At 46.4% G+C, this 25896-nt stretch overlaps 2 protein-coding genes across 6 annotated transcripts in view; one reads left to right on the forward strand and one right to left on the reverse strand.

The window, feature by feature from the left end:
* TJP1 (tight junction protein 1) overlaps window positions 1–23200 on the reverse strand; it is a 250808-nt gene extending 227608 nt beyond the window's left edge. For all 5 annotated transcript variants that reach the window (XM_029064657.2, XM_029064656.2, XM_029064651.2 and 2 more), the window contains exons 1-2: window positions 23091–23200; window positions 12025–12157 (exon numbers count right to left, since the gene is read on the reverse strand). In XM_029064657.2, the coding sequence (XP_028920490.1) occupies window positions 12025–12157; window positions 23091–23185 (228 nt within the window). In that variant the 5' untranslated portion in view covers window positions 23186–23200. The remainder of the gene's footprint in view (window positions 1–12024; window positions 12158–23090) is intronic.
* On the forward strand, window positions 23184–23928 carry LOC114812188 (proline-rich protein 2). Its single transcript, XM_029065942.1, has 2 exons — window positions 23184–23260; window positions 23343–23928. Exons 1-2 carry the CDS (start codon window positions 23184–23186, stop codon window positions 23926–23928), a joined length of 663 nt encoding a protein of 220 aa, XP_028921775.1.
* Window positions 23929–25896: the final 1968 nt, after the last annotated feature.

Below are 25896 nucleotides of genomic sequence, written 5' to 3' on the forward strand. Positions count from 1 at the left end.
GGTTTTGAAGGTGGGGAGAATGAGGGTCTCTAGGATGTGAAGGAGGAAGGAGTTTCAGGCCAGAAGGAAAACGTAGGCAAGGGGTCAGTGGTGAGACAGACACAACTAAGATACACTGAGCAGGTTGGTGTTGAAGGAGTGAAGAGTGCAGGATGGGTTCTAGTAGGAAACAAGCAAGGTAAACTTCATTTAGACATTGATTCGTAAGCATATGCTACATTCTTGCTCCCATTTCCTGAGCTGTTCCATACCACCGACTCTCCCAACCAACAAATCAATACTATATACTGATGCTTCCTGTGTACAGAGCACTGCAGTAACCACTTGGGAGTTCAATCTAAATTAATAGCCCTTAAGGAGCTTGTTCAAAGGAGAATCTTCCCACTTCTAGGATTGTGATATCCAGATTGTAAGCACTTAGTACATTGCTTTGGACACCACGAGTGCTCAGTAAATACCATTGCTTGGTTGATGAATTGACTTATGTAGTGAAAGGGACACACAGGTATTACAATAATAATAATAATGATGATGATGATGACTGTGGTGTTTGTTATGTGCTTACTATATGTCAAGCACTGTACCAAGTGATAGAAAAGATATGATCACCAGGTCTTCTATTGGGCTCAGAGTCTAAGTAGGAGCGAGCAAAAGTGTAGAATCTCCATTTGGCAGATGAGGAAACTGAGGTGCAGAGGAGTGAAGTGACTTGACCAAAGTCATACAGCAAGTAAATGGCAAAGCTGGGATTAGAACCCAGGTCCTGTGACTCCCAGGCCCGGACTCTTTGCACTTAAACCACACTACTTCCCACACCTTACACTTTCATCACACCCCTCCAGCCAGACTTCTAGTAGTTTGCCAACTTTCCACTGGTCTTCAGCCTGCATTGGGACTAGGAAAGCAAGGACAGCAAGGCAGGTGAGACCCACGAGGCTTCAGCAAGCCATGGGACAGGGTTGTGTCCAACCTGATTAGCTTGCATCTGTCTGCTGTGTGACCTTGGGCAAATCATTTCACTTCTCTGGGCCTCAGTGACCTCATCTGTATAATGGAGACTGAGCGTGGGAGCCCAAAATGTGTCCACTTGATTTGCTTGTATCCACCCCAGTCCTTAGTACAGTGCTTGGCACAGAGTAAGCACTTAAAAAATACCATCATTGTTACTAGTATTAGTACTACAGTGCCTGGCATATAGAAAGTGCTTAAATACCACACACACACACACACACACACACACTCCCCACCCCTCCAAAAAATAGTGCAGCCTTGGTTATCCACCAGCAGCTCTCCTGTAAAAGATTCCCAAGGGAACCCTATACATATTTCACAAGAATAGAAGGCTGGGTTTTAGCAGTGGTTATTGAAGCATCTGTACATTTTTTTAATGTATTAAATTATTTTCTCTATGCACAACTATAGCTGTGAGCATTCCGCATTTCTTTTCCTATTTCCTCCTAGAAATATATTTGCGGGATCACCGTTTTTAGTGTATCAGCTTCAATACTGATAGCTTAATCTATATTTTGCCACTAAATTGAACAAGCATTATCTATATGACGCCCAAACTATATTGCAGCATTGATTAATTTCTAGTTCAAAAAGCTTCGAAGATGTGAGATGTATAATCACAGCAATTAGTGACTTGCACGAGGTCTGATGTCACCCCTAAGATGCTATGGAAACAAGAAAATGTGGGGTAAGACAAGTTCATACAACCAAGACAAACTGCATAAAAATGAAAATTATTTTTCTCAGAAGAAAATTATCCCTAGTACTTCAAAATTGCCTCAACCTCCACATATTCATCACATCAGGTGCATTTATGTAGCTCTCCTGCTTAAAAATTAGTGTAATAAAGATCTGAATCACACACCTCAAAGACTTAAAGGAATTTTTTTTATTGTAATCCCTATGAACAAAGAAATTCAAGCTGAAATCTTACTTTCATCTTTTCAACTTCTATTAATCTAATGTCTACCTAATAATCTTATGAAGAACGCTAACAAAGACCACATATATTTTATAAGCTAAATTTCAATAAACAAGGGCAATAATGCAAATTTCAATGATTGAAAATGTTCATGATCTTACTTTAGGTCCTCCAGTTTAACTGGACAAGACCCAGACTTTGCGGAATTTGTAACCCTAAGGGAGAAACGTTAAAAAAATATGAATACAACATTAATATGTGCTGTATAAAGATCAGATCATCAATATCTACCTTGGTAGTATAAACACTCTATATATAATCTGTGATTTTCAAGTGCAGTGATTACATGCAGACACCTGATAATTTGGGTCGAGCCACCTGCAAAATAATTACATTACTGAAATCATCTAAAATGAAAAATGCCTTTCCTAAAAATTTAATTCTTATGTTTTTTATGTTCTAATTGCCGAGGTAACTTCAAACCAATTATTGCTGTTAGCGTACAAAAACAGGGTTAATGCAAAAGCAATTACGACAAAATAGTATTTGAGAATCATTGTTACAGCCTTTTTAAAAACCTTTTTGAGCTTTTTAAATAATTGAGTGTACCTCAATCACTAGAAAAATCACATTTTATTACCGTAATAAAATATTCACTCAGTATTCCTTCCATATATATGTATGTATGTATATTGTGCAAGGTACTGTATTAAGAGCTTGGGAGAGTACAATATAACAATAAACACACACATTCCCTGCCCACAATGAGCTGGATGAATGGATGGATTAATAGATAACTGATTTCAGAGTCAATCAAATTGGATAATATTTTTTGTTTGCCTTTTGAAATGAGACACTTCTTGACATTCTTAGCTTTTTGGGGCTTTTTGGGGGGGTGGGGGCGGGCTTTTTAATGATATTTGTTTAAGTGCTTGCTTTATGCCAGGCACCGTACTAAGTGCTGAGGTAGATATAAACTAATCAGTTTGGACACAGTCCGTGCCCCACATGGGGCTCACAATCTTAATCCCATTTTACCAATGAGGTAATTGAGGCACAGAGTAGTGCAGTGACTTGCCCAAGGTCACACAGCAGACCCTTGGCAGAGCCGGAATTAGAACCCAGGTCCTCCTGACTCCCAGGCCCCTGTGCTATCCATTAGGCCACGTTCCTTCTCTAATTATCTTAATGATTTTAAAAGTCAGGAAAGATCATCATTTGAAGCCCTCCAGCTGCAAAACACAGAAACAAAGTGGGGTGAGGATGTGCATTCATCAAAGGGGAAGTTTGTACTTACAATAGTTTTCCCTCCCCTATCACGCATTCAATCATATTTGTTGAGCGCTTACTGTATGCAAAACACTGTACTAAGCACCTGGGAGAGTACAACATAACAATAAACAGACATATTCCCTGCCCACAACGAGTTCACAGTCTAGAGAAGGCTCACAATCAATCCCCATTTTAGAGACGTGGTAACTGTGGTCCAGAGAAGTGAAGTGACTTGCCCAAAGTCACAGAGCAGACAAAGTGGCAGAGCCAGGACTAGAACCCAGGACCTTCTGACTCCCAGGCCCGCGCTCTCTCCACTAGGCCACGTCGCTTCACTGTCCCTGACTGCTTACATATTCTACGACAGCCACCGGTTCCCCGATCATTCCACAAGGCATCTTGAGAAAATGTCGGTTTCCTTTCTAATTTATTTTCCAATGACAATTCCTCACTTCCTGTCTAACCCGAGCCAGAAGAACACGGGGACACGGAACAACTGGTCCCAGTGCCAGCTCTCCTGGGTGGGTCAGGATGGGCAGTTCACGGAAGTTCCTTTGCTTCTGTCACACAGACGGTTGCCTACCTTGCTCCGAGCCAAGGCCGCCCCACTCTAAATGGCTGGAGCCAAACTGGCTCAGAACCTGAATTTGCCTTGGAGCCAGGAGGGAAAAGCAGCAACGGAAGCAAAGGAACTGAAGCAAGGGAACTTTGTCTCCTCCAACCTCCTTCCACTGTCTTTAGTCAGACTCAAACCTCCCTGACCTCCCAGTGTCTGACTAAAGCGGGACCTCTAATCCAGCCTGGGTCACCTTAGTGGAGTCCTTAGTCTAACTCACGGACCGACTGAAAATTCCATTTCAAGAAAATATATCCATTTAAATGCCAACCACAGTTGCCTTTTGTGAGAATCTTTAATTCATTCAATCGTATTTATTGAGCACTTACCGTGTGCACAGCACTGTACTAAGCGCTTGAGCTCGGTACGAAGCACTGTACTTTAATTCATACAGCTACTCATCTACTTTTAAAAAACTTTTTACCCTTTATTTAAACTTTCAGTTAAACGTCTTCTGCTAGATGACTTCTCGATTTTCACTTTTCTTTCCAGATATAAGGCTAATTATCTAATCAAAACACAGAGTATTTATACTTACTGAATTTTTATTTCCATGACAACCGATTCTAGTTGCCTTTACCCAAAAAAAAGACTGAATATTCAACTAAACAGACAGGATTTGGCTTCACGACATATTTAATCATGGCATGTGACATGATTAGAAATGTACTTTCATCTCTTTAAAATATTATTCTTTAGGATGTACAGTATATCCCTATTCAAGAGAACACTAAAATTGAAGTTAAATACATTCAAAAGTCTAAAGATCTATGTGAGCATAAAGAAGATTTCTTTCCTATGCAAATGGACTTCTATGCAAATACTCTAGGGATGAAATACTTGTAGAAGAACAATATTTTAATTATAATAGATAATGAAATGAAAGTGAAACTGCTAAATGATATTACTCAAGTGGCTTCATTTCTTTTCTCTTTATAGATTTTGGGATAATATAGTATTAGTATTAAATGTAAAATATATTCACCTGTGACATTTATTTACATTTTTAGATAAGGATTTTTAGATGATCTTCTGAAAATAGCATATATATACGTGCTAAAAGTAATATAGCTTGCCAAAGATAAAGTGCTTTAATCCATCCTCAAGATTGAAAAAATGTCCAAAATAATATAAACATATCAAAAAACTTTAAAAAACATAATATAGTTAATGTATCAACTTACAAGGTCAAATGGCAAAACAAATGTGCCCATAAAAGATTACAAATTTGTAAAATTAAACATTTACATGAATAACCATGAAAATATATATAAGGGCTTTTAAGGAAGCTTTCACCACTTGCTGCATTTTTTTTTCAGTGTTCTGTACACACTAAGCAGCACAGGCAGCAGGATGGCCTAGTGGATAGAGCACATGCCTGGGAGTCAGAAGGACCTGGGTTCTAATCATGGCTCTGCCACTTGTCTGCTGTGGGACCTTGGGCAAGTCACTTCACTTCTCCATGCCTCAATTACCTCCCCTATTAAATGGGGATTAAGATGAGCCCCTTCATTGAGCCCCATGTGGGACAGGGACTGTGTCCAACCTGATTAAATTGTATCTACCCCAGCACTTATAGTAAGCGCTTAACAAATACCATTATTCATTATTAATAAATATGTTTGATCACTTGTTTTTTTTTTCCTGTTTTGAAGACCATGTTTCAGGCCTGTCCTTACCACCTGAAGCTGGGTGTGCAGAAGCTCCAGAACCCGAAGGGGTGAGTAGTGGTCATACTCATTCATTCAATCATATTTATTGAGTGCTTACTGCGTGCAGAGCACTGTACTAAATTCTTGGGAGAATGCAAGAATAAACAGACACATTCCCCGCCCACAGTGAGCTTACAGCGTAGAGGGGCCGATGCAGGTTTGGATGGAGCTTGAAGAAAAATGAAGGGGTTAGGCAATGTGGAAAGAACACGGGGCTGAAAAGAGTTAGAAGACTGATGTTCTAATCCCAATTCTGCCCCTTGGCCTCGCTGCAGTAGGAGGATGAAGAGCATTTACTGAACACACACTGGGTGCAACACACTGTTCTTAGCACTTGGGAAGTACAACACAAAGAGACGGCCCATTGCCTACCCACAAGGACATTAGGGAAAATGGCCTCAGTTTCCACAGCTGTGAAATGGAAATGAGATACCTGCTTTCCTTCCTTCTTCTCTTCAGTTAGGGCTCCCTGTGGGACAAAGACTGTGATCCAGTTGGTTTATCTTGTATCTACCTTAGTGTTTAGCACATAGTAGATTCTTAATAAATATCATGAGGAGGAAGAGGAAGAGGAGAAAGAGAAAGAAGAAGAAAAAGAGGAGAACAAGGAGAAGGAAGAGGATGAGGAGAAGGAAAAGGAAGAGGAGGAGGAAGGAGAAGGAGTAGAAGAAGAAGGAAAAGGAGGAGGAGAGAAGGAGAAAAGCAGTGTGGTCTAGTGGAAACAACACAGGCATAGGAGACAGAGGATATGGGTTCTAATCCCACTCTGACACCTGTCTGCTGTATGACCTTGGCCAATTCACGTAAATTGCCTGTGCTTCAGTTACTTCATCTGAAAATGGGGATTAAGACTGTGAGCCCTATGTGGGACAGGGACATAACCTATCTAATCTTGCATCTACCCCAGGGGTTAGTACAATACCTAGGCATGAAATAAAGGCTTAACAAATGCCATTATTATTATCACTATAATTATTATTATGAACAATAATAATAAAATGAACCAAGCTTAATTTGCTTCTTGGTCTTTTTCTTTTAGTTATGCGGATTTTTGAAGCAGTTGGCTGCATTGAGCATAGTTCCGGTGACCATGGAGATTCAGTCTGGATATGGAACATTTTCTGAAAGAATGGAACATACTTCCTCCAAAAGGTCAAATGCCTATTCAAAGCGTTCACTTAATCTGTGAAGCCTGTGTGGGACAGGGACTGTGTCTGACCTGATTACCTTATATCTACCCAGCACTCAGAATAATGCTGGGCACATAATTATTATTATTATTATTAACTACTGTTATTGTTATTATGAGCTGGAGTTAAAGTTCTGGATGGTATATCTTCATCACCATTACTGGCATGGCCTTCTTCCACAGGAATCTGTCAACCCATATTTATCAGATCCTAATCTGACAGATCCTCCTGGCTTTTGTTTGGTTTTTTTGAGGGTTTTTTTTATGGTATTTGTTAAGGGCTCACTACGTGCCAGGCACTATCCTATGCACTGAGGTGGATACACACTACTCAGTTTGGATATAGTCTCTGTCCCACATAGGGCTGACAGTCTTTAATCCCAATTTTTCAGGTGAGGTAGCTGAGGTACAGAGAGGTTGAGTGATTTGCCCGAGGTCACAGAGCAAAGCGGCAGAGCCAGGATTAGAACCCAGGTCCTCTGACTCCCGGGCCAATGCTCTTGTCAGTAGGCCGCACTGCTTCTCTGGTAAGAATCATTCGCTTCATCAGTGTCACACAACTAAGACATCTGTGCCAAGTCTCTTTCTGAGGGTTACGGTGTTTTCCTAAACGGCCTGCACAATCTTGTCAAAGCCTTCGAATTCTATACACCATCAGTCCACAAGCTCCTTCACCCTCCATCTGCCGCTTAAACAGTGACGGTCCCAAGAACTTGCAATGTTCTCAGTAGCATAATTGATATTTTAACTCTTCGAAAGTCAGGTAGGTCCCAGGACATTCTCCCTGGTTCATTGCTTTGAGGGGTCTGATCTAAGGTTCAGTGGTTACAAATTTTGCCATTATACCCTGGTCCATGGCTTGCAGAATGGAGGTGGTGTTTAGAATGGAGGTAGTTTATTATTAGTGTGGTGTTGAATAATTTAGTAATAACTATCTAATTAATTTAATAATAATTTTAATAATTTTGTTAAGCACTTGCTATGTTCCAGGCATTGTACTAACCACTGTACAAGCAAATCGGGTTGGACACAGGCCCTGTGCAACGTGAGGCTCACGGTCTCAATTCCCAATTACAGATGAGTTAAGTGAGGCACAGAGAAGTGAAGCAACTTGCCCAAGGTCACGCAGCAGACAAGTGGCAGAGCCAGGATTAGAACCCAGGACCTCTTGACTCCAAGGCCCACGCTCTACCCCACGCTGCTTCTCAAATAATAATACTCTGGTTTTCTATGGCACTTTTATTATCAAAGCGCTCTCACATTGATTAGTTCATTTTTACCCTCAAAACAACCCTATGAGGTAGGAAGACAAGGCAGGTATTATTATTCCTATTTTACAGATATGTTGACTAAGGGCATGAAAGATGATTGTGGACATCATCAAGAAGCAGCAGAGCCCAGTTGGTATGGTCATTTTGGGTATGGAATACCTTGACAATAGACCGTAAGCCTGTTGTGGGCAGGGAATGTGTCTGTTATATTGTACTCTCCTAAGCTTAGTACAGTGCTCTGCACACACTAAGCCCTCAATAAATATGATTGACTGCCTGATTGAAAAAAGTAAGACGTGAACAAGTTTACAACAGCACACTTGTTATCCATGCCTTCCCCTAAGCTCACTCTGGGAAGGAAACAGGTCTACCAATTCTGTTACATTGTACTCTCCCCAAAGGGCTTAGTACAGTGCTCTGCACACGGTAAACGCTCGATAAATACCACTTGCTATTAGTTTTCCAGGGCAGAGGAACTACCATTTCACAAATCTTTGAGGTCACTGGGTTCTCAGATTAGTAAAGAATGAGAAGCAGTGTTGCCTAGGGAATACATGGGGCTGGGAATTCCAAGGATCTGAGTTCTTATCCCGGCTTCACCACTTGTCTGCTGTGTGATCTTGGGCAAGCCACTTAATTTCTCACTGCCTCAGTTACCTCATCTGTAAAGTGGAGATTAAGACTGTGAGCTCCATGTGGGACAGGGACTGTGTCCAACCTGATGGTCTTGTATCTACCCCAGCCCTCACCTTATCTCACCTTGGCTTCACAGACTCACTCCTCTCCTGGTTCTCCTCTTATCTTTCTGGCCATTCATTCTTGGTCTCCTTTGCGGGCTCCTCCTCCCCCTCCCATCCTCTAACTGTAGGGGTTCCTCAAGGGTCAGTTCTTGGCCCTCTTCTGTTCTCCATAGACACTCACTTCCTTGGTGAACTCATTCGCTCCCACGGCTTCAACTATCATCTCTGTGCAGATGACATCCAAATCTACATCTCCTCCCCGTTCTCTTCCCCTCTCTTCAGGCTCGTATCTCCACCTGCCTCCAGGATGTCTCCACCTGGATGTCTGCCCGCCACCTAAAACTCAACATGTCCAAAACTGAGCTCCTCATCTTCCCTCCCAAACCCTGTCCTCTTCCTGACTTCCCTATCACTGTGGATGGTACGACCGTCCTTCCCGTCTCTCAAACCCGCAACCTTGGTGTCATCCTTGACTCGGCTTTCTCATTCAACCCACACATCCAATCCGTCACCAACGCCTGCCGGTCTCACCTTTACAATATCGCCAAGATCCGCCCTCTCCTCTCCATCCAAACGGCTATCGTACTGGTACAAGCTCTCATAGTATCCCGGCTGGATTATTGTGTCAGCCTTCTCTCTGATCTCCCTTCCTCCTGTCTCTCCCCACTCCAGTCTATTCCGCATTCCGCTGCCCGGATCATCTTCCTGCAGAAACGTGCTGGGCACGTCACTCCCCTCTTTAAAAACCTCCAGTGGTTGCCTATCAACCTCCGCACAAAACAAAAACTCCTCACTCTGGGCTTCAAGGCTCTCCATCACCTTGCCCCCTCCTACCTCACCTCCCTTCTCTCTTATTATTAATAATAATTACTATGTGTCAAGCACTGTTTTAAGCGCTGGGGTAGATACAAGGTAATCAGGTTGCAAGAACCCTCTTGCAAGTCATTCTGCAAATGACCGGGCAAATTCTTAGTCTTACTCTGATCACTTTAAAAATCCAGAGGTACTTAACATGGAATTTGCAGTCAGATCCACCTCTGCCACGTGTCTACTAAATGACTGTGGACAAGGCACTTAACTTCTCTGTGTCTTAGTTTTCTCTTCTGTAAAATGGGGATTGAATACCCGTTTTCCCTCCTATACAGACTGTAAGCCCCATGTGGGACAGGAACGCTGTCTAACCTGATGATCCTGTGTCTACTTCAACACTTGCTCATGTTTGGCACATAGTAAGCATTCAGTAAATACCACAATTGCCATTATTACGTAACTGTCCCATTATCAATCATTATTGTAGATCTCAGTCTGCTAATTTAGCTGCAATGAATGGTGTAGTAATCCTCTCAAATTCCTAATAATAATAATGTTGGTATTTATTAAGTGCTTACTATGTGCAGAGCGCTGTTCTAAGCGCTGGGGTAGATACAGGGTAATCAGATTGTCCCATGTGGGGCTCACAGTCTTCATCCCCATTTTACAGATGAGGTCACCGAGGCCCAGAGAAGTGAAGTGACTTGCCCACAGTCACACAGCTGACAAGTGGCAGAGCCGGGATTTGAACCCATGACCTCTGACTGCCAAGCCCAGGCTCTTTCCACTGTCTTCAAAGTGAACTTCACCAATCCAGAAGCTTTGCATGCATTAGGTGAAACTCTCTCCAGAATCCAAATACTTCAGCAAATCTAATTTAACTGCCTGATTTAAGCTCTAATGAGCAGCCAGATGTTTTGTTCATATTGTTCACATTCTCAGAGGTCATAACGTTATTTGAGGGGTAACTTCAAAGCAAGACAGAGCAACCAAGATTGTGTTGGTGTGTGGCATCATCGCACATGTGTCGTGTGTGCCACACAGCACACATACATAATGCTCAAAGTAAATGCGCTGGAAAAATAGAGCATGACAACACAGTAATGAAGTCCTATAAGAAATGCAGCATTAAATTAGGAGCACAATTGCAAAAGAGCAAGATTAGAAGCAGCATAGCCTATTGAAAGAGCAGAGGACCCAGGTTCTAAGCTACCTCTGCCACTTGCCTGCTGTGTGACCTTGGGCAAGTCACTTAACTTCTCTAGGTCTCAGTTCCTTCATCTGTAAAATGGGAATTCAATTCCTGGTCTCCCTCTTATTTTCAGTGGGCGCCCCATGTGGGACCTGGTGATCTTGTATCCACCCCAGCACTTAGTAGAGTGCTTTGCACATAGTAAATGCTTAACAAATATTATTATTATTGTGGTTGTTACTACTACTATTAAGGCTATAGTGGGGGATTGCTGAAAATACTATTCAAGTTGTAACATATGGGTAGTATACAGAAGGATAGTCTGTACAGCCCAATTTTATTTTAATAGAAAGAAGGAATAGGAGAACCCAGGTATAAACCTGACAAGTTGGAATAGAGAGGGAGATGAAAAATGAGGCCGGCCTTCTCTGATTAAATGCTTCTTTCCTCTTCTCCCATTCCCTTCTTTGTCACCCTGACTTGCTCCCTTTATCCATCCCCCTCCCAGCCCCATAGCACTTATGTACAGAGCTGTAACTGATTTATTTATATTGTCTGTCTTCCTCACCCCTAGACTTTAAGTTCATTGTGGCCAGGAAATGTGTCTGTTACAGTGTACTCACCCAAGTGCTTAGTACAGTGCCTTGCTCAATAAATACGATCGAATGACGGATAAAAAATTTGAGAAACAGATCATGGAGAACATTAGGTCCAATCCAACTGGTGCAAGCATAAATTGTTCAGTATGTGGAGGCGCAGGTGCTTTTCTAAACCACTAAGATTATTAGATTGTACACTTCATATAGGCAGAGAACAAGGTTTCCCTTCTTTTGTAATACCACACACATTGGAAGCTCAATAAATAATGCTGATTTTGTGGATTGAGCAAAAATAACCTTTCAGTGGGTCAAACAGAAACTAGAGACCCCAAACGGTTAATACAACTCTCAAAGAGAAAAAAAAATCCCAACCTTCTCATTAGGAACGACCAAATTTTAAAAAAACTCTTTCCTTGAGAAAACCCAAAGATGACCATTATCATGACTTCTTATGCTAACAAAACCCAGAGGAATTAAGAGTTTCTGCATACAGAATCAGTCTGTAAGATCCTTACGTTAACTTAATAATGCAACAGTAGAGGTCAAAGGGAAATCGATTGGTATAGCCAATGAGAAATTAAAAAAAACAACAAACCAAAAACATGTATTTGTCACAGGGCTCAGTTTAATCAGAAGTACCTTCAAAGTTCTTAAATTAATTCAAATATGTGCATTGAAACATCTACTTACGGTAAGTTCATAGAAATCAACACTATCAAGGCTTTTGCTCCTGTGTATTCTTCCTTTTATTCGTCTTAATGAAGGCTTTCCTTGGCTTAAACTAGAAGTAGCACCAGTAGGACTCTCTGAAGATGGGGTTACCCTGAACAAAATAAAGAAAAATATACATTTCAACCACTTGGTTTAGTTAAATTTGTACTTTTTCCCCTGCCCTCTCCAGCATTCCTTTGGAAAGCTCTTCTCTCATTCCCTCTCTCCAGCTTAGTAGCATTTTTCTGCAGAAACGTGCAGTCCAGGTTTCCCCCCTCCTCAAGAAGCTCCAGCGGTTGCCCATCCACTTCTGTATCAAACAGGAACTCCTTACCTTCGGCTTTAAAGCGCTCAGTCACGCTGACCCCTCCTACCTCACCTCACTTCTCTCCTCAACTAATCAAACATATTTATTGAATGCATACTGTGTGTCAAACACTGCCCTAAGCGTTTGGAAGAGTATACTATAACAAACCCATTCCCTATCCCCAATGATCTTACAATCTAGAGGGGGAGACAGACGTTTACATAAATCAATTAGTTATGGATATTTACATAAGGGCTGTGGGTTGGGGGATAAATAAAGAGAGGAAATCAGGGCAATACAGAAAGGAGTGGAAGAAAAGGAAAAGAGGGCTTAGTCAGGGAAGGCCTCCTGAAGGAGATGTGCCTTCAATAAGGCTTTGAAGAGGTGGAGAGCAATTGTCCACCAGCTATGAAGAGGGAGGGCGTTCCAGACCAGAGGCAAGACATGGACAAGACGTCAGTAATGAGATAGACGAAACTGAAATATAGTGAGTAGGTTGGCATTAGAGGAGCAAAGTGGATGGGCTGGGGTGTAGTAGGAGAGCAGCAAAATGAGTTAGGAGGGGCAAAAGTGATTGAGTGCTTTAAAGCAAATGGTAAGGATGGCAGGACTCACCCACTTCCTGCCTCTGGCCTGAAAAGCCCTCCCTCTTCATATCCAACAGATGATCACTTTCCCTGCCTTCAAAGCCTTACTGAAAGCCCATCTCCTCATTCAATCAATAGTATTTATTGAGCACTTATTATGTGCAGAGCACTTACTAAGCGCTTGGAACGTACAGTTCGGCAACAGATAGAGACAATCCCTGCCCAATGATTAGGCTCACAGTCTAAACGGGGTGAAGGGCCTTCCTCGACTAAGCCCTGATTTCTTCTTCTCCTCCCCACTCCTTTCTGTGTCACCTTTGCACTTGGCTTAGCACCCTTTCTTCATCCCACCCTCAGCCCCACAGCATTTATGTACATATCTGTAATTTATTCACTCTTGTCAATGACCGTCTCTCCCTCTGAACTGCAGGCTCTTTGAGGCCAGAAAGCATGTCTATCAATTATACACACACACACATATATCTCTCCACCAATTCATTTATATTGTACTCTCCCAAGTGCTCAGAATGGTGCACTGCACAGAGTAAGTGCTCAAGAAGTACAATTGATGGATTGATTTGGATCTATTCAGTCCAAATAGGAAACCCTCAGGTGTCATCAGGGACCCAGGATGGGAAAGGCCAGAAGTCCAACATAAACAGACAACCACCCCACAAGTTTTCTGAGCAGTGGGCATCCATGTTCTCGAGCACCTAGTACCGTGCTCTGAACACTGCAGATGCTAAATAAATACTGATGATAATGACGACGACGATGATGATGATGATGATGAATCCACGAGGAGAGTGAAAGGATGGTTTTATTCTTTCTGTAGGCAGGAAAATAAATACGGTGAGAGCTGGATAGATTGCTATGAAAAACTTTTCAAAATATTTTTAAGGAGAAAGACAAACAGCGATAGCGTTAGATATACAGACCTCCCTGGAGATCTCTTCCCCCGCGGACTGTAAGCTCCTTGTGGTCAGGGAATAGCCTCTACCAAAGCAGACTTTCCAAATACTTGACTTTGCAGAGTGCTTAGTAACCTGCTCTGCATACAGCAAGCTCTCAAGTACTTTTGGTCAAGATAGTCTCTTTCTGTCTTTGTAAAGTAACCAAATAAATGAATTATATTCAAATTCCTGGTGTATTTCATGCAAATTTACACAAAATACTCAGATTGTGCAGGGGAAATACACATGAGGGTCTCAGAGGAAATGAATTCCATTTCCACCACAACTACCTGAAAACCAAACTGAATGTAGAATTCCCTCCAGCTCTAACCCCATCTGTCACCTCCCATTCTCATCCAAACTCTTGAAATGGGTCATATATACCCACTGCCTTTATTTTCCTTGTTATTGATCTTCTTGACCCACTAAAATCAAGTCTTTGACCCTGTCACTCAGTCAAAACTGGCCCAAGGTCATTAATGACCTCTTTGTAGCCAAGTTCAATAGCCTACACTTTATCCTAATCCTTCTTGACTGTAAGCTCATTGTGAGCAAGGAATGGGCTTGTTTATCATTATACTATACTCTCCCAAGAGCTTAGTACAGTGCTCTGTACACACTAAGTGCTCAATAAATTCAACTGAATGAATTCTTGCCTTCTCTGCAGTCTTTGGACACTGTAAACCATCCCTTCTCTTGGAAACCGTATCTAACCTTGGCTTCACTGACATTTTCCTCTCCTGGTTCTCCTATCTCTCTCTGGCGTCTCCTTCTCAATCTCTTTCACAGGCTGCTCCTCTACCTCCCACCCCCTAAATGCAGGAGTCCTTCAAGACTCAGTTCTGGGTCCCCTTCTATTCTCCACCTCCATCCACTCCCTTGGAGAACTCATTCACTCCCATGTTACAACTACTATCTCCATGCAGAAGATTTCCTAATCTACCTCTCCAAGGCCTAACTGCTTGGCAGTCTTGCATTTCCTTCTGTCTTGAGCCCAACTCTATGTGGGATGTCCCACCGTGACTACAAACATAACATGCGGAAAAGAGAACTCCTCATCTTCCCACCCAAACCCTGTCCTTTCCTTGACTTTCCTGTCATTGTAGACACTGCCATCGTCCCTGTCTCACAAGCTTGTACCCTTGGCGTTATCCTCGACTCATCTCTCTCATTCAACCCACATATTCAATCTTCCGTCACCAAATCCTGTCGGTTCTACTTTCAAAAACCTCCAGAACCTGACCCTTCCTCTCCAAACTGCTACTATTACTTATTGAATTCTTGTCACATCCCACCTTGACTACTCCTCTCCCGCCTCTCCCCTCTTCAGTCCATACTTCACTCTGCTGCCCAGGTCATTTTTCTAAAAGACCACATCTCTTCCTCCGTCCACATCTCTTCTGACCTCAAAAGCCTTCAGTGGCTACTCATCCAACTCCGAACCTCGATTCAATTCTATTCTATTTATTGAGCACCAACTGTGTGCAGAGCACTGTACGCACTTGGGAGAGTACAACATAACAATAAACAGGCACATTCCTGTTTACTCCTTATCTCACTTCTTCCACGAGCAGGGCTTCATTACTGTTGTTTCTAAAAGGCAAGGCACATTTGGGCTTTCTTTCAGGGCCAAATGACCCATTTCAGTAATTTTCAATCATCAGTATAGCGAATCCTTATCACAGCTTTTCAAGCCAATTACTCTTTCAACAGCCATTACAAAAATGAAGTATAATACCTCGTAATCCTTTTAGTTTCATTTTTATACAAACTCTACCTATAATATCTCATAAGTAAAAGTAACAAAAATGATTTTGTGAAGAATGGACCTATATGAGGTCTTTTTCTCAATGGTTCATAGAAGCAGGGTTGTCTAATGGAAAGAGCCCGGGCCTGGGAGTCAGAGGATTTGGATTTTAATCCCAACTCTACCATTTATAGGCTGGGTGACCTTGGGCAAGTCACTGGATAGAGCATGAGCCTGGGAGTCAAAAGGACCTGGGTTCTAATCCCAGCTCCACCACTTGTCTGCTATGTGACTGGGCAAATCACTTAACTGGGCATATCACTTAACAGAGAAGCAGCGTGGCTCAGTGGAAAGAGCATGGGCTTGGGAGTCAGAGGTCATGGGTTCGAATCCCTGCTCTGCCACTTGTCAGCTGTGTGACTGAGGGCAAGTCACGTCACTTCTCTGTGCCTCAGTTACCTCATCTGTAAAATGGGGATTAAGACTGTGAGCCTCATGTGGGACAACCTGATTCCCCTGTATCTCCCCCAGTGCTTAGAACAGTGCTCTGCACGTAGTAAGCGCTTAACCAATATCAACATTATTAACGTCACCAAGCCTCAGTTACTCATCTGTAAAATGGGGATTAAGACCTTGAGCCCCATTTGGGACAGGGACTGTATCCAACCCAATTTGCTAGTATCCACGCCAGTGCTCAGTGCAGTGCCTGGCACAAAGTAAACACTTAACATATACCACAATTATCTTGCCCTCAGTTTCCTCATCTGTACAGTGGGAACGCTATACTCCCTTCTACTTAAACTGTGAGACCCATGTGGAGTAGAGACCGTGTTCTACCTGATTATCTTGTATTGACACCAGTGTTTAGTATAGTGTTTGCATACATTAAGTGTTAAATACCACACATTATTATAATTACATTTCTTAATATTTCTTTATTCTGCCAAAGTTTATAAAGGCTTGGAACTAAACCCTCAATCTGACCTGAAATCACAATCACCGCTATTTCTAATTTTGTGAGGCGGCAGCAAGAATTGTCTCATTCTTCAACTGGGCACCAAATTGGCAAGTGCAAGATTCCTGGTTACTAACTTCTCATAGCTCAGTGATTTGTTTCTTTTCTAAGTCCATATATGTTCGTCCTTGCTTCACTCCAGGTTTTACAGGGTTGAATCCTCCCATTACTCTGAAATGCATAAGATTGGCTATATTTGGAGGTGAGGCATCTAGGTGTTATAAACTAACGGCGATTTGTGTAATAGTGTGATCATTTTTCCATGCAGTCCTACAGACCTAAAAATCGTATGCCCTAAAAACAAGGAAAAATCAGACCGATCATTATTTTCATGTTAAAATTGGAGTCATACTTTAAAGTCTGGCCCAATTTGACTGTGATTGTCTGGGACTTTTGCAGTGTGTTCCTGGCAATTTTAGAATAATATACTAATGGCTCATGCCTCAACACTGGGATCCTCTCAGATAAACTGGCCAGCTAGGCTTGCATCTACACTCAAATACTCTTCCTCATTTTCAATGCTTAGACTTCCAAGTCCAGGTTGGGGCCTGTTAGGACAAGTCTCAGTTTAGCCCCAGAATTCAGGGAACTTTAGTGTTTCTGATCCCATCTACATAGAGAAGCAGCACGCCCAGTGGATAGAGCACAGGCCTGGGAGTCAGAAGGACCTGAGTTCTAAACCCAGCTCCGCCACTCATCTGCTGTGTGACCTTGGGCAAGTTACTTCACTTCTCTGGGCTCAGTTCCCTCATCTGTAAAATGGGGATGAAGACTATGAGTCCTCTGTGCGATAGGGACTGTGTCCAACCCGATTATCTTGTACGTACCCCAGCCCTTAGAACAGTGCCTGGCACAGAAAAAGCACTTCCACTATTATTTCATAATTGCTGAGAAGAGAGGAAAGAACATGCACCTCAAGGATGATGCCCTAGTTTCCCACAGATATAATAAGAATACCTCTCCACAAATAGCTATGGTACCAAAGGCAACCGATCAGTAGTATTGATTGCTTGTCTACTATGTGCAGAACACTGTATAGAGCACTTGGAAGAATATAATAGTAGGCACGATCCCTATGCTGAAATAATTTACATGAAGACAGACACTATCAATCGTCTGTATTTACTGAATTCTTACTGCATTCAGAGAACTGAACTAAGTGCTTGGGAGAGTACAATACTAAAATAATTTACAAATAGGAGGAGAAAAGAGAAAGGAAAATGTAAAAGTGCTATGCCCAGGTACCGCAGTAGTAGTTAAAGGTAGGATAACCTGGGTTTTGAGAGGTGAGAGCCTGTCTTCACCTTGCTTGGATGTTTTGTATCTTAATAATCCTGTTAACTTTACGTATCGGGAAAAATTAGGTGCCGTTTTATCCAGATAGGTTATCTTACTGATGGAACTGTGTGGTCAAATGTAAAGGTGTGTGCTTCAAGCCAAAGTGAACCCAACTCCAAAGTGACGGTTTCCATGTCCCAGATCACATAACCAAATTGGCTAGAGAAACAGGAAAAAGAGTGAGTAAAAGCCAACAACCGAAAGAGAAGCAAAAGAGGAGGAAAGTAAACACCTAATAGGTCTCAAAATTGAGACCCTCCCAGTTAAAAAAAAAATCCCCAGAGAGCTCATGATGTGCTAATGGTCATTCTGCTATGTGATGTTGTCCTTATCAAAAATGCCAGTGAGGGAAAGAGAAGTTATAATTCTCCTGGAGAGTACGGAGCCACGAATCCTCGCCTCAGAAGGGACGTCTTGCTGGTTCATCGGGTGATCGCTTGGTCTCATCCACCGGTAATTGTGCAGGATTTAGGGTGTGAGCGATTGAGCGGAGCCTGCAGAGACTTTTGCGATTCCCTGCAAGGGATCCCCACTTTCAACTGGGCCACGGGAGGGGTTCACTGGGTTGACAATGAAAAGGATAATATCTCGATGGGATCGAGTCCTCTACTCTAGCTGATGGCTTGTCCCCTCTAGGTCACTCTCTATTCTTTCTGATGAGGCTATCAACCAATCAATGGGATTGAGTTCTTACTGTGTGCGGAGCACTGTACTAAGCACTTGGGACAGTACAACTGAGCAGAGTTGGTACACATGGACCCTGCCCAGGGGTTGTTTAAGTCTTCAATAATTATTAAATGAATGAAGTCTTAGTCAAATCGCCATTGCCACCTTGCCAACCCACCCATTCTGATGATTCACTCATTCGATCGTATTCATTGAGCGCTTACTGTGTGCACAGCACTGCACTAAGCGCTTGGAATGTACAATTCGGCAACAGAGAGACACAATCCCTGCCCAATGACGGGCTCACAGTCTAAACGGGGGAATGCTCTAGACGGTCCAGGGTCCTAGGCCTTAAGGGAAATCCATGTCTCCTGGAGAGACATTGCTGCCCATTTCAGCGCTTAGAACAGTGCCTGGCACACAGTAAGCACTTAAATACCGTAATTATTATTATTACTATTCAACATTTAGATTTGCACCTTATATTCTTCCCACCCTCTGCCCCATAGCACTTACAAACAGACCCAAAAGGTATTTATTTGTGGCATTGTCTGTCTCTCCCTCTAGACTGTAAACTCCTTCTGGGAAGGGAATGTGTCTACCAACTCTGTTACCCTGTACTCTCCCAAGTACTCAGTACAACACACCATGTGCTCAATATATCCAACTGATTGATTGATAAGGAGTAACCAGGACAATGAACTCGGGAGTCTTCCTTGGGAGCCAGAAGGTCAAGGGTTCTAATCCCAGCTCTGCCACTCGTCTGCTATGTGACCCTGGGCAAGTCACTTTACTTCTCTGGGCCTCAGTTACCTCATCTGCAAAATGGGGATGGAGACTGTGAGCCCCACATGGGACAAGGGATTATATTCAACCCCATTTGTTTGTATCCATTCCAGTGCTTACTACACTGCCCGGCACACAGGAAGCGCTTAACAAATTCCATAATTATTATTATTTTTGCAGGGATTTGCAGGGCTCTCTAGGATGTGGGAGAATCTAGAGCAATTACCCCAATCTTGGAGTCGCCCTGTTCCAGGTCCTGTCCTTAAGTGCCTAGCACATCACTTTATACTCAGTACATGCTTAACTAATGCAGTTGATATTGATACTTCAACTCCTGAAACGTCTGCCCCGCTTGGCCACCACGAAGCTACTTTGCTCCATTTCCAAAGCCACCTCTCTCACGTACTACGTTACAACCGTACCACTCCTATTGCCTTGCAAATCAAATTTACACCTCTTGGCATCACCTCGAGGCTCTCCACCCTCATCCTCCATATGGATCCTCTCGTCGATCCTTTTTGTCCAATGTTCTGAAATGGCTTTCCCTTTCCATTCTGACAATTCACCTCTCTCCTCTCTTTGCAATACCAGTCAAGCTCTCCATGAAACTTGCCCAAGACAGTATAGTAGGTTCCCAAATTAATAATAGGAAAGATGACCAGGGACAACGTTCCTTTTGTAACACTGCGACATTAAACCCTCTATGAGCACGTTGGACTTTTCAATAGTAAAATCACCTGGCAGTTGCCTAACACTAACGTTGCAGGCCTCGCATTCTTGAGGCTTCCTGTTAATGTTAATCATTTAAAAATTCTACATGAAACTATATAATCAATAGCCATCTATGCTAACCAGAATTTAGCAAATGAGGTTTAATATCCTCATTCAATTATTATTTGAATTACTCATCGTCCTGCTAACGGGGACAGCGGTTATTTACGAGGCAGAGTTGCTGAAACACCACACAGGAGTCCAGATTCATTCATTCAATCATTTATTGAGCGCTTACTGTGTGCAGAGCACTGTACTAAGCGCTCGGAAAGTACAATTTGACAACAGAGACAATCCCTGCCCAAGGAGCTCATAATCTATAAGGGGAGAGACAGCATTCCTCCCCACACCTATATTAGAGAAGCAGCATGGCCTAACGGCAAGAGCATGAGTTTGGGAGTCAGAGGTTGTGGGTTCTAATCCTATCTCTGCGATTTAGCTGTGTGACTTTGGGCAAGTCACTTAACTTCTCTGTGCCTCAATTCCCTCATCTGTAAAATGGGGATTAAGTCTGTGAGCCCCACATGGGACAACCTAATGACCTTGTATCTACCCCAGCACTTAGAACAGTGCTTCTAGACTCTGAGCCTGTTGTTGGGTAGGGATTGTCTCTACCTGTTGCCAAACTGTACTTTCCAAGCGCTTAGTACAGTGCTGTATTCACAGTAAAGGGCTCAATCAATCCGATTGAATGAATGAACGCTTGGCGCATAGTAAGCGCTTAACTAATACCATTATCATTATTATTACTGCCTTTCAATTTTTCACTTAATTCAAAGGCACCTAGAATTCTCCACCTTCTTTCGATTCAACGTGAAAGGCTAGGAGGAGCAAAACGAGTAAGCGATCCCTAAAGCAGTTGCACATCTGATTTTCATCTACCGCGTTCCCAGCGAAGATTCGCAGCGCTCCCCGAAAGCCTGGACTTTCGCTCTCCAAATCCCAACCGGCTGGTGCCAATCGGAAGCCAAGGGAAATCTAGAGACCGACGGGCTGATGAGACTCTGTCAAGGGTGCCCTGTAAATCTGGTTGGAAACCCCCCCCCCTCCAGCCTCCCAAAAGGAGACCGGATGACAGTTTTTCATCTAATTTCATTCATTCGTCCGACCGGATTTACTGAGCGCTTACCGTGCGCAGAGCACTGGACTAAGAGCTTGGAAAGTACAATCCAGCAACAGATAGAGACAATCCCTGCCCATAACGGGCTCACAGTCTAGGAGGGGGAGACAGACAACAAAACAAGTACAACTAAACTACAACCATAAAACTAAGCAGCGGGGCTTAGTGGAAAGAGCACGGGCTTGGGAGTCAGAGGACGTGGGTTCTAATTCCGCCCCTGCCACTTGTCAGCTGTGTGACTCTGGGCAAGTCACTTCACTTCTCTGGGCCTCAGTTCCCTCATCTGGAAAATGGAGATTAAGACTGTGAGGCCCCCGTGGGATGATCTGATTACCTTGCATCTACCCCAGAGCTTAGACTGGTTCTTGGCACATAGTTAGCAGTTAACAAATACCACTGTTATTATTATTAGACAGGCATCAATAGCACCAAAATAGATCAATAGAATTATAGCTATATAGACATAATTCATAAAATAGAGTAATGAATATGTACCTCTAGAGAGTGGTGGGGGTATGGGGGAGGGGGTTAGAGCTGAGGGAGGGAGTTGGGGAAATGGGGAGGGAAGGAGGAGAAGGAGGAGGAGGAGGAGGAGGAGAAAGGAGGAGGAAGAAGAAGAGGAGGAGGAAGAGGAGGAGGAGGAGAAAGAGGAGGAGGAGGAGAAAGAGGAGGAGGAGGGGGAGATGGAGAGGGAGAAGGAAGAGGAGGGGGAGGAAGAGGATAGAGAGGAGGAAGGAGGAGCAGGAGGAGGGGGAAGAGGAGGATGAGGAAGAGGAGGAAGAGGAGGAGGAGGAGGAGGAGGAGAGGGAAGAGGAGGAGGGGGAGGGGGAGGAAGAGGACAGAGAGGAGGAAGGAGGAGCAGGAGGAGGGGGAAGAGGAGGATGAGGAATAGGAGGAGGAGGAGGAGGAAGAGGAGGAAGAGGGGGAGAGGGAAGAGGAGGAGGAATAGGAAGAGGAGGAGGAGGAAGAGGAGGAGAAAGAGGAGGAAGGGGGGAGAGGGAGAGGGAAGAGGAGGAGGGGGAGGGGGAGGAAGAGGACATAGAGGAGGAAGGAGGAGCAGGAGGAGGGGAAGAGGAGGATGAGGAAGAGGAAGAGGAGGAGGAGGAAGAGGAGGAGAAAGAGGAGGAAGGGGGAGGAAAAGGGGAAGAAGGAAAGGGAGAAGGAAGAGGAGGGGGAGATACAGGAGGAAGGAGGAGCAGGAGGAGGGGGAAGAGGAGGAGGAGGAATAGGAAGAGGAGGAGGAGGAGGAGGAGGAGGAGAGGGAAGATGAGGAGGAGGAGAGGGAAGATGAGGAGGAGGACGAAGAGGAGGGAGGAGGAGGAGGAGGAGGAATAGGAAGAGGAGGAGGAAGAGGAGAAGAGCTGTGCCATGGCCGCATCGTTTTGGTGCCGCTGTCCGGGCGGAGCGTTGGACAGCTCCTTCTCCTCCCGCGGCACCTCAGCAGCGGACCCCCCGCCTCCTTACCCAAATGCTGCATTTCTTCATCCCCCCCCCCCGCCCCCGACACCCCCACCTGCAGCCACACGCCAACACACACACACACACACACACACATTCATGCCTTTCAACAGTATTTCTTGAACGCTCCCCGGGTGCAAAGCAAGGCGCTAAGCGGTTGGGAGACGATCCGGGACACACACACACACACACGCCCAGCCGCCCTGGTGCGTCCTTTTGGAGCCCGGCCGGGGCTCGGGCGAGGGGGCTGGGGGCGCCCCCCCCTCCCTCCCCCCCCCTTTTTCCCCTCCCCCTCACCAGAGCTTCCTCTTGAGAGGCAGGAGGCTGGGGCGGTTGGAGGGGGTGACCCCGATGGCCATCTGCAGCACCGTCAGGTATTTCTGATATTTCATGTCGGCCCCGGCCCAGGCAGACCCGCAGCCGCCCTGCGGGGCCCGCCCGGCTCCGCCCCCCGCACGGGGGCTAATGTCATTAGCGCCCAGAATAGCCCCACCGCCGCCGACGCTAATCCCCCCCCCCGCCCCCACGAGGACACGCCCCCTTTTCCAGAGCCACGCCCACCTCTGGCCCCGCCCCTCGTCCGGACACGCCCCCTGCAGGACGCATCGCCAACCGCAGGCCACGCCCCCTCCCTGGCCACGCCCCTCGTCCGGACACGCCCCCTGCAGGCCACATCGCCTCCCGTGGCCACGCCCCCCGAATAGGCCACGCCCCCGGCAGGACGCCGCCAATCGCAGGCCACGCCCCCCACTTCAGGCCACGCCCCCTACAGGCTACGCCGCCGCCGCCGTCCACTAGCCACGCCCCCGGCAGGAGGCACCGCCAATCGCAGGCCACGCCCTCTCGGCAGGCCACGCCCCCTCGTTCGGACACGCCCCCTGCAGGCCACATCGCCTCCCGTGGCCACGCCCCCCGAATAGGCCACGCCCCCGGCAGGACGCCGCCAATCGCAGGCCACGCCCCCACTGCAGGCCACGCCCCCTACAGGCTACGCCGCCGCCGTCGTCCACTAGCCACGCCCCCGGCAGGAGGCACCGCCAATCGCAGGCCACGCCCTCTCGGCAGGCCACGCCCCCTCGTCCGGACACGCCCCCTGCAGGCCACATCGCCTCCCGTGGCCACGCCCCCCGAATAGGCCACGCCCCCGTCAGGAGGCACCGCCAATCGCAGGCCACGCCCCCCACTGCAGGCCACGCCCCCTACAGGCTACGCCGCCGCCGTCGTCCACTAGCCACGCCCCCTGCAGGACGCACCGCCAATCGCAGGCCACGCCCTCTCGACAGGCCACGAGCCCTCGTCAGGACACGGGCCCTGCAGGCCACATCGCCTCCCGTGGCCACGCCCCCCGAATAGGCCACGCCCCCGGCAGAGGCACCGCCAAAAGCAGGCCACGCCCCCCATTGCAGGCCACGCCCCCTACAGGCTACGACGCCGTCGCCCCCTGCAGGAGGCACCGCCAATCGCAGGCCACGCCCTCTCGGCAGGCCACGCCACTCCTCTGGCCACGCCCCCTCGTCCGGACACGCCCCCTGCAGGCTACATCGCCCTCCGCTGGCCACGCCCCCTCATCTGGCCACGCCCCCTACAGGCTACTCCGCCCTCCTCCACGGGTCACGCCCCCTCTGCAGACCACGCCCCCTGCAGGACGCCCCGCCAATCGCAAACCACGCCCCTGCAGGCTACGCCGCCATCATCCACTGGCCACGCCCCCTGCCGGACACACCGCCAACCAACGGCCACGCCCCCTCAGGCCACGCCCACTGTAGGCCACACCGCCGATCGCAGGCCACGCCCCTCCTCTGGCCACGCCCTCTGCAGGACGCACCGCCAATCGCAGGCCACGCCCCTCCTCTGGCCACGCCCCCTCCTCTGGCCACGCCCTCTGCAGGACGCACCGCCATCATCCACGGGCCTCGCCCCCTCAGCAGGCCACGCCCCTGCCGGACGCACCGTCGACCGCAGGCCACGCCCGCTCTGCGGGCCACGCCCCCTACGGGCAACACCACCATCACCCGCTGGCCACGCCCCTCGTCAGGCCACGCCCCTCAACTCACTGGCCACGCCCCTTCTATAGGCCACGCCCCTCCATAGACCACGCCCCTCCATAGGCCACGCCCCGCTGGCCAAAGCACCCACAGTAGGCCACGCCCCCTAGTTAGACCACGCCCCTGCATGCTACATCCCCGCCTCTGGCCACGCCCCCTCCTCTGGCCACGCCCCATATAAGTTACATCCCCTCCTCTGGCCACGCCCCCACAGGCCATAGCATCCCCCGTCTGGCCACGCCCCTTCCCTAGGCCACGCCCCCTGCAACCTACATCGTCCCCAACTGGCCACGCCCACTCCGCAGGCCACACCCCTCTGCAGGTCACACCCCCATCCCCTGGCCACGCCCTTACATGACCACGCCCCCTCGGTAGGCCACACCCCCACACTCTAGCCACGCCCTCGCCCGACCACGCCCTCCGCCGCCCCTTCCGCAGGCCACGCCCTCAAGACCACGCCCCCACAAAGACCACGCCCCTCCTGGACCCCACAACCCCGTGGCAAACGGGACAATATTATTATTATTCTTATCATTACCATTACATTATAATTATACATTATGCTTATGACAATAATCCCAGGCCATAGTAATAAGAATAATGATGGCGGTATTTGTGACGCACTTACTGTGTGTCAAGCACTGTTCCAAGCGCTGGGGTCGGTACCGACTAATTAGGTTGGACGCAGTCCCCGTCCCTCATGGGTCTCACACTCTTCATGCCCATTTCACAGATGAGGGAACTGAGGCCCAGAGAAGCGACTTGCCCAAAGTCACGCAGCTGATAAGGGGCGGAGCGGAATTAGAACCCGCGACCTCTGAATCCCAAATCCTGGGCTCTTTCTACTAAGCAACGCTGCTTCTGCCAGGATGGCCATCCCATCGGCCTCGAGCCTTCACTTCCTCGTGGCCTGAGTCAACCCGGGGCCTTATTTTACAACCGGGCCACAACCTGAGTAGCAGCTCTAGATCCGAATCAACCACTTTCTTCAGATCTTCTGAAACAATATCACAAATCCCTTAAAGAAAAGCCTACAAAAAACTCTTCAGTGGAGCACT

This window comes from Ornithorhynchus anatinus, chromosome 5, assembly GCF_004115215.2.
Source record: "Ornithorhynchus anatinus isolate Pmale09 chromosome 5, mOrnAna1.pri.v4, whole genome shotgun sequence".
NCBI lineage: Eukaryota > Metazoa > Chordata > Mammalia > Monotremata > Ornithorhynchidae > Ornithorhynchus > Ornithorhynchus anatinus.

Bases quoted from the DNA above. Each gene is read 5' to 3' on its own strand.
- LOC114812188 (XM_029065942.1), top strand. From the start codon at position 23,184: ATGTCGGCCCCGGCCCAGGCAGACCCGCAGCCGCCCTGCGGGGCCCGC. The intron at 23,261-23,342 runs GTCATTAGCGCC...CCCCTTTTCCAG, and splicing joins CCCCCCGCACGGGGGCTAAT to AGCCACGCCCACCTCTGGCC.